This window comes from Camelus dromedarius, chromosome 5, assembly GCF_036321535.1.
Source record: "Camelus dromedarius isolate mCamDro1 chromosome 5, mCamDro1.pat, whole genome shotgun sequence".
NCBI classification, from domain to species: domain Eukaryota; kingdom Metazoa; phylum Chordata; class Mammalia; order Artiodactyla; family Camelidae; genus Camelus; species Camelus dromedarius.
The window spans coordinates 84,684,045-84,690,876 of record NC_087440.1 but is presented as its reverse complement, the minus strand read 5'-3'; the positions used below and the strand labels follow the sequence as shown (position 1 = coordinate 84,690,876).

General features: G+C 58.8%; 1 protein-coding gene across 1 annotated transcript; it reads right to left on the bottom strand.

Annotated features, from left to right (window-relative positions):
• Positions 1–2,462: 2,462 nt before the first annotated feature.
• FAM181A (family with sequence similarity 181 member A) lies at positions 2,463–4,698 on the bottom strand. Its single transcript, XM_031454242.2, has 2 exons — positions 4,593–4,698; positions 2,463–3,850 (listed from the first exon to the last, which is right to left on the bottom strand). The coding sequence occupies exon 2, from the start codon at positions 3,761–3,763 to the stop codon at positions 2,903–2,905; it is 861 nt and encodes a 286-aa protein (XP_031310102.2). The 5' UTR covers positions 3,764–3,850; positions 4,593–4,698; the 3' UTR covers positions 2,463–2,902.
• Between the last annotated feature and the right edge of the window lie 2,134 nt (positions 4,699–6,832).

Below are 6,832 nucleotides of genomic sequence, written 5' to 3'. Positions count from 1 at the left end.
ACGCCTCGCTTCTCCTGGGGGTAGGTTCTGATTGGTCAGAGATCGGGCTGTGCCAGTTGTTACGTCTTTTGACTAACTCTGCCCTTGAGAGGACTTCACCACCATCACCCTTTGCAGAGACCCTTTCCCCCACACCTACCCAGCCCCCGGGGGGATGTCAGCCTCAGAGAGATCTAGACAGCACCCTCAAACACTAGAAGTCCTGAAACTGATTCCATTCCGTGAGCAGGAGCACGTTTGACCCAGTGCTTGGGGATCCATGGGTCGGAGGTGAGTTCCTGAATTTCTCTCTGAACCAACACAGTTCACCTTCTGGTTGGGAGCACCTGCTGCAGCTGCTACTGTGGCTGCTGTTTTTGTTTTTGTTTTTGTTTTTTAAATACTGAAGTTTTCCTGGATGTGTTTTTCCCCAACTTGCTTCCATGTGGGGAATCACGGTGCCCGGTGTTCCTTAGTAAAGGTTTCTGCTTCTGGACGAGCCCTCCAGAGTTTGGATTAAGGCACTGCCACGTATCCCCTGGTAAAGCTTGAACCACAGAGGGGCTGTGGGGGCCTGGCACGAGGCCCTTGGGCAGCACTCTGAGAAAACATGTCTCCCAGAGCTGGGCTCCTTCTCTAGGGAGTGCGGGTGGTTAGATGGCCCTGGGCCCCCGTCCCTGTGGACTGCCCAGCCTGTAAACACCATTGAAATGTCAGTGCAGAAGGACCTACAGATGGGCCCAGCTAGCTAGGAGAGGTGACTTTAGGTTGGTGTCGTACTGGAGAGCCAGGTGCTCACATCATCCCCACAGCTACCCACACAGCAGATCTACTTTGAATCAAGAACATTCTGACATGGAGAGGTTAAGTAATTTGCCCAAGGTCACACAGCTGATAGGTGGCTGGGCCTGGGTTAGAGCTTTTAACACCCTGCCGTACAGGAGGGGCTGAGCCTCATCACAATGGATCCAGAAGGGTCTTTGTAATGATGTGCAGGTGGGGAGAGAAGGGTCCATGCCTCTTCCAGGCCTCTTCTCTATTCTGTAAGACCAGAGCAGCCGGAGGCAATGGTGAGGGTCCTGGCTGAGGACTCCCTACTCATGCGCCAGATAATCACTCAGAACGACCCTGCCTGCGTCATGTGGCCGCTATGGTCCTCTGAGACCATCAGATAAAAGCCACAGGAAACCTACCCACTTCCCAGTGACGAAGCTGACCCTCCATGCAGGTGCCCCAGTCCAGGGGAATCCTGGAGTCAAAACAGGCAGGGGCAGCAAGGGCCCTTAGCCATCCACAATTCTGGGGCCTTGTGTTAGGAAGGATTCCGGGCACCAAAGGAGAGAGTCTGTGACCAGCTGATGATACTTGCCTTCGATTCAGAAGCGGTAGGTCCATCTGATCGTTACCCTTGAGCTAGTTCCCTGCTTTACGGCGGGGGAGGCTGAGGCACAGAGGGGATTAACTTGTTCAACATCCTGCTACTGACTTGGGTGCAGCAGTTCCCAACGTGGCTGGCCCCCTGCACCCGTCCCAGTCGTGAGGACTGTGCTTTGGTGACGAGAGCAGCTCAGCACCAGTGGCAGCCCCCCTACCATGCTCTCAGCCACGCGGCCACGCCACACACAGCAGCGCAGATCCTGGCCCAGTGTGCAGTGCAGGTGGAGGCCCCTCCAGTAGCTCTGCCGGTTTGGGCACTTTTGGGGCAAAACCGAGGCCACTCCCTGCCACCAGTGCCCCCTCTGGGCATTGTCACAGCAGAGGCTCTCACTGTTCCATCGGTTCCATCGACAGGGCGCCTAGTATGTGCCAGGCGCTGCATCAGGCCCTGGAAGAGAGCCATCAGCAGGTAACCTAGGAAACCGAATTAGCTGGAGATGATGATGATGATGACTTTGCCCAAAGACATAGAACCAAAGCCTATGTTTAAAAAAGGAACAATTTGGTCAAACAGTTATTTTGCCCACAAGGGGCCCAGCTCTTGTTTGGCGTGACTTCTCCCTCTGACCAGGGTCGGCACAACTGCCTAGGCACAGCCTCTCCTCTGAAGCTCTGATTGGAGTGGAAGGTACCACAGAGGGGACCATTCTCATCCCACCCCTCATTCTGCAGGTGGGGCAAACTGGCCCTGAGAGGAAGGGTCTAGCCCCACATCCCACAGCAGAGCCAGGATGACAGATGCCAGCTTCCCTATTCTCCAGAGCAGTTTGGACCCTCTGGGGACCCAGCCCCCACGCCCAGCCTCTGTTCTCTGACACAAATCTGACACAGGGAATCAGAGCATCCTTCCCCATGACTCCTCCTCACCCTCCTCCCTTTGGATTGAGCTGTCGGCCCTCAGGACCCTTTCCCAGACATCATAGAGCTCTTTAGGCCACTCCTGGCCTCCTCCACAGCCAGTCACCTCTGTAAGCCGCCCTCCACCTGGGCATAGCCAGCATTTCCTAGGCCTGGGGACCATTCAACTTCATGAACCCAAGATGTGGAAACTGCAAAAGAAACATCTTTATTACTTTAACTTTCTTAATATTTACAAAGAACAAGAAGAACAGAACTGAGATTGGCTTACACAGTGGATGGCAGATGAACAGACCTGTAACTCTGGCTTCTGGAGTGGCTGGCGGGCCAGGGCACTGCCCCACCGCCTGAGGTCTGCACAAGGATACAGATGAGCTGTTGGGCTCTGGCCTGGTTGGGGAGGGGCCGGCCGAGCCCAGCCCCACAGCTCCCAAGCCTTCAAGGGCTGGCTCGGGGACTGCCTGAGAAGCCCCTGCCCCAATCCTGCCCTCCCCTCCCACACACACACACAAAAGGAGGGTTCTTAAGAGGCCACACCACTGTCCAGCCCACTCTTAACCAGGAGAGCTCCTGGGGTCCCCAACACCCCCACAGGCCAGAGGTGGGGGCCGAGGCCCTTCCAGCCCAGCTAGAGGTAGCCGAAGACGTTGAAGATGGGTGGGGGCACGGCTGGCTTGGTGGGGATAGGCTTCAGAACCACGGGTCTGTAAACTTTCTGCCCTGGGCCCTCCACATCCTTGCAGAAGTGGACCAGCTCCCCAGGGGAAATTGAGCTTTTCCGCCAGAGGCCCAGTCCAGGGACCGGGCTCTGAGGCAAGGCTCCAGGAGGGCCCGGATAAATGGGCTGTCCATGGTACTGGAAGGGGCAGCAGCTCCAGGCATTGACACGGCCCACCAGAGAGACCCCAGGCATCTTGAGTGGCTCCTTTTCAGTGGGCAGCGGGGCTGTCTCAGGCCCCAGGGGCTCCAAACCCTTGCAATGTTTCTTACCCTCATAGGGCAGGCCCTCCCTGGGGCCCAGTCCCCCCTCCAGCCCCATGGGGTAGCTGTGGGTGGGCCGTGGCTCTTCCCAGAAGGAAGCGGGCAGCTGTCTTTTCCTCATGGGCACCTGGCCAGGTCTGGCAGCTTCTGGATCCTGCCCCTGTAGGGTCTGCTCCTTAGGGAGACATTCCTCCCTGTAAGGGTTCCCCAAGGCCTTCTCCTTGTAGCCCCCACCCCCACTGGGGCTGGAATTGTGGCCAGAATCACGGGGCAGCCTCCCAGGCCGGTCCTCGGGCACCCTTTTCAAGTGAGGCTCGGCCCCTCTGCTGGGGAGTCCCCGCGGAAGCCGGGAATACTTCTGGGAGAAACGTTTGAGCTGCTTCTGCAGGTACTTGCGGTGGTCCACCGAGCGGCGGCACGGCGCAGACTTGTCCAGGGCCGCCTTGATGTCGCTAGATGCCAGGTTCACGAAGTTCAGCAGCATCTTCACGTCACTGTCAGATGCCATCACCAGGGGGACACTGCATAGAGCTTTCCATGAAGAGAGAGGGTTCTGCAGGTGGCTGGCAGCTCCAGGGAAAGGCACAGAGCTGACCTGGAGGGACACACCAGCCGTTGGAGTCTCTTCGAGCAACCACACTCAGCCCCTGACAAAGGCCACATGGCTGCAGACTGTGGCTCCCATCCCAGCACCCCTGCACCCTAGAACAGAGCTATGGGTTGTGGGATACCCGTTCAAACCCCTAAGCATTCCCAGAGCATCTGTGATGGAACAGGTGCAAATGCATTCTGTCTTCCTGGGACTGTTGCCCTTTGCTTGAAGCTGAGGCTCAGAGAGGTCAGGCAACTTGCCCAAGGAAACCCAGCCACAAGTCGCATTGCTGCGGCTGGAGGCCAGGTCTCCGTGCCCCCAGCCCACTGGGTCTTCCACACACCATGCTGTCGGCGTGCACAACTTGCCAGCAAGGTTTTTATTTTCTGAGCCGAGGCGACTGCTTCACTTTAAGGCAAGGCCAAGCCCCCTTTCTCCCTGGAGGTGCCCTCCTCCTCCCACCCCCGCCCCCAGCCCTGCTAGCATCAACCCCCCTCCTTAGTCCCCACGCTCCACCCACAGCTCTCACGCAGGACAGGCAGGACCCCTGTCTGGCACTCAAGCCGAGGCCTGCCTGGCGGGCTGATCGCAGGCTGTGGGCAGCAGGGACTCCCCCGTAGAAGCATCTGCAGCAATTTCATGCCTCCTCGGCCACCACCCAAGGCACCTCGCCCCTCCCCCAGGCCGCAGCCTGCCCCACGCCCCCACCCAGTCGGGCCTGAGCCGCCTGGGCCTCCACACTGACCGAGGGTGCGGGGCCCCGGGCCCCGCCAAGGTGGCCCCGCCGGTTCCCCGCCGCAGACCTGGGCCAGGCCCCGCGTGGCCGGCGAGCTCCGTGGTCCAGCTGCAGGCAGTTGTGCAGCCCTCGAGTGGGCTGAATGGAGGACGAGTCCCCGGAGCTGGGGGGCCCCTCAGGCCAATCAGGAGCGCCTCTCCAGATACAAAGCATCCCAATCAGGCGGCAGCGCCCCGTTCCCACATTCTTTGCCGTCACAAATTGTCACCATGGGGACCATCACAAAAAAGACAGCTCCCAAATGCAATCATTTCCCGGTAAATTTCTACCCTCAGCCCACTCTCCCCCTCGGCGTCCACGCCCCTCCTCCCCTTGACCTCGGTTCCCTGGTTTCTCGAGGGGGCGGGGTGTGTGCATGTGTGTGCATGTGTGCGTGCTCGTGCGAGCGTGTGTGTGTGTGTGTGTGTGTGTGTTTAAAAAGTCCAGGACTGAAGAGGGGCTGGGCCCAGAAGAGATGGGCTTGCAAACCTCCCCCAAAGACTCCAGGCCTACAGCTGCCATGCTCCAGTGCAGACAGACAATCAGACGGGGTAAGCCAGGGAGGGCTGCCTTCCCCGCTGTCCTTGAGTGTTGAGTGGCTCTCTCTCTGTCTCTCTGTCTCTCTCCCTCCCTCTCTTTCTCTCCCCTCTCTCCCCACCCCCTTCTCAAGGCATCGGGCACTGGCAGGCCTGTGAGGGCGGGCGGCACACTGATGTTGGAAAGGTAGCCGGGGACGGACTCTCTAACGAGGTGCTGGGATATCCATGGGAAGGGAGCCGGAGCTCTCAGGAATCTTGTCTTTATGTTTGCTTCCTCAATTGAGCTGCACAAAGCCTGAATTGCCCATTCAGTGCGGCCGGACAAAAGGTTGGCGTTGCACGGTCCCCTAGCATTTGTAGTCAAACAGTTAGGGACTTAAATCGAGTCGTCATGATGGAGAAAGAGGTGGACAAAGCCCATAGAATTGCCATCAGCAAACATTTTCCTGTGTCGTATTAGCCAGTCTCCATGGCTCCCCCTGGCCTGGGGACAATGGCACAAGTTTGCACACTTGGCTACTGTCACCGTGCCAACGCCGGCGGGGCTGCAAGCAGGGCCGCTCTGAACGAGCAAGGGAGCCCAGGGCCAGCCGCTGGCCCTGCCCACCCACTGGCCAGAGGGAAGGTGAGGCCGCAGGCAGAGGCTGGCTGCCTGGGAAATGCTGATGGGCGAGGCCTTCGTGCCAGCCAGCAGGGTGGGCCCCCTCTGCCTCCTGCCCTCGGCCTCACGCTCTGCCTCTTCTTTCCCTTCCTCCTCTCCTTCTTCTTCCTTTCTTTTTCCCCTTTCCTCGGCGGCCTTCTCCTCCCGTCCCCTAGCCAGCCAACACCAACCCACACCTTTGCAGCACAACTTAAACACCATGGACTCCTGTCTGAAGTGTCCCCGCCGCTCAGATGGGAGTTCTGGCAGGGCAGGAGGACACCAGGGAGTGATGGTCCCACCCCCTCCTGCTGGCCAATAGGCAGCTGCTGCCAGCGCCAGGCGCCTGCCCACAGTGCCAGGCTCCAAGCCACTTCCCCTCTGGCCTAAGTGTCCCTACAGGCTGAGTGAAGGGTTTGGAGGAGATGACCTGGCGCAGACAAGCAAGAATTCAATTTAGGCATTTAGGAGCAGGTGCAGTGTTCTCCATGCCACCTTCCTCTGCTGCTGAGATGAAGGTGACCTTGGACTAGAGCATCCTGGACTATTGACCCCTGCCTGGCTGAGGGCTAAACCACTGTCATTTTATGCCCCTGAGATTCAGGGGTTATTTGTTTCTGCAGCATAACCCAGCCCACCCTGACTGATACAAGCAGGAAACATCCTTTCTGCTCCTGACTGCCCTGCACACATGCCTGGGGTCACCAGGTCAGGCTCCCAAACAGCTCTCATCACACGGCATCCTGTTGCCTACTGCCTAGGGGCAGGGGTCCCCAGCCTGGCATGCGTTCCTGGTGCCAGCCCACAAACCACGTTCTCCATTATTCTCTGCTGGGAGACTGGCCTCAAGCCACCCAGCCCCATTCCCACCTGGCCTCCTGCCCGCTCTGTGTCTGCTCCTGCCGGACCCTCTCTCTGGACCGCCTTTTCCCTTCGAAGAGCATCAAGACACTCTCGGACTACTCTGCTCCAATCTCAGCTCCCTCTGAGACTCCAGGGCACTGCAGTCATTCCAGCCCACCATGCTGCCT

What these genes read in the sequence shown, in the direction of transcription:
- FAM181A (XM_031454242.2), bottom strand. Translation starts at nt 3,763, where the DNA reads ATGGCATCTGACAGTGACGTGAAGATGCTGCTGAACTTCGTGAACCTG.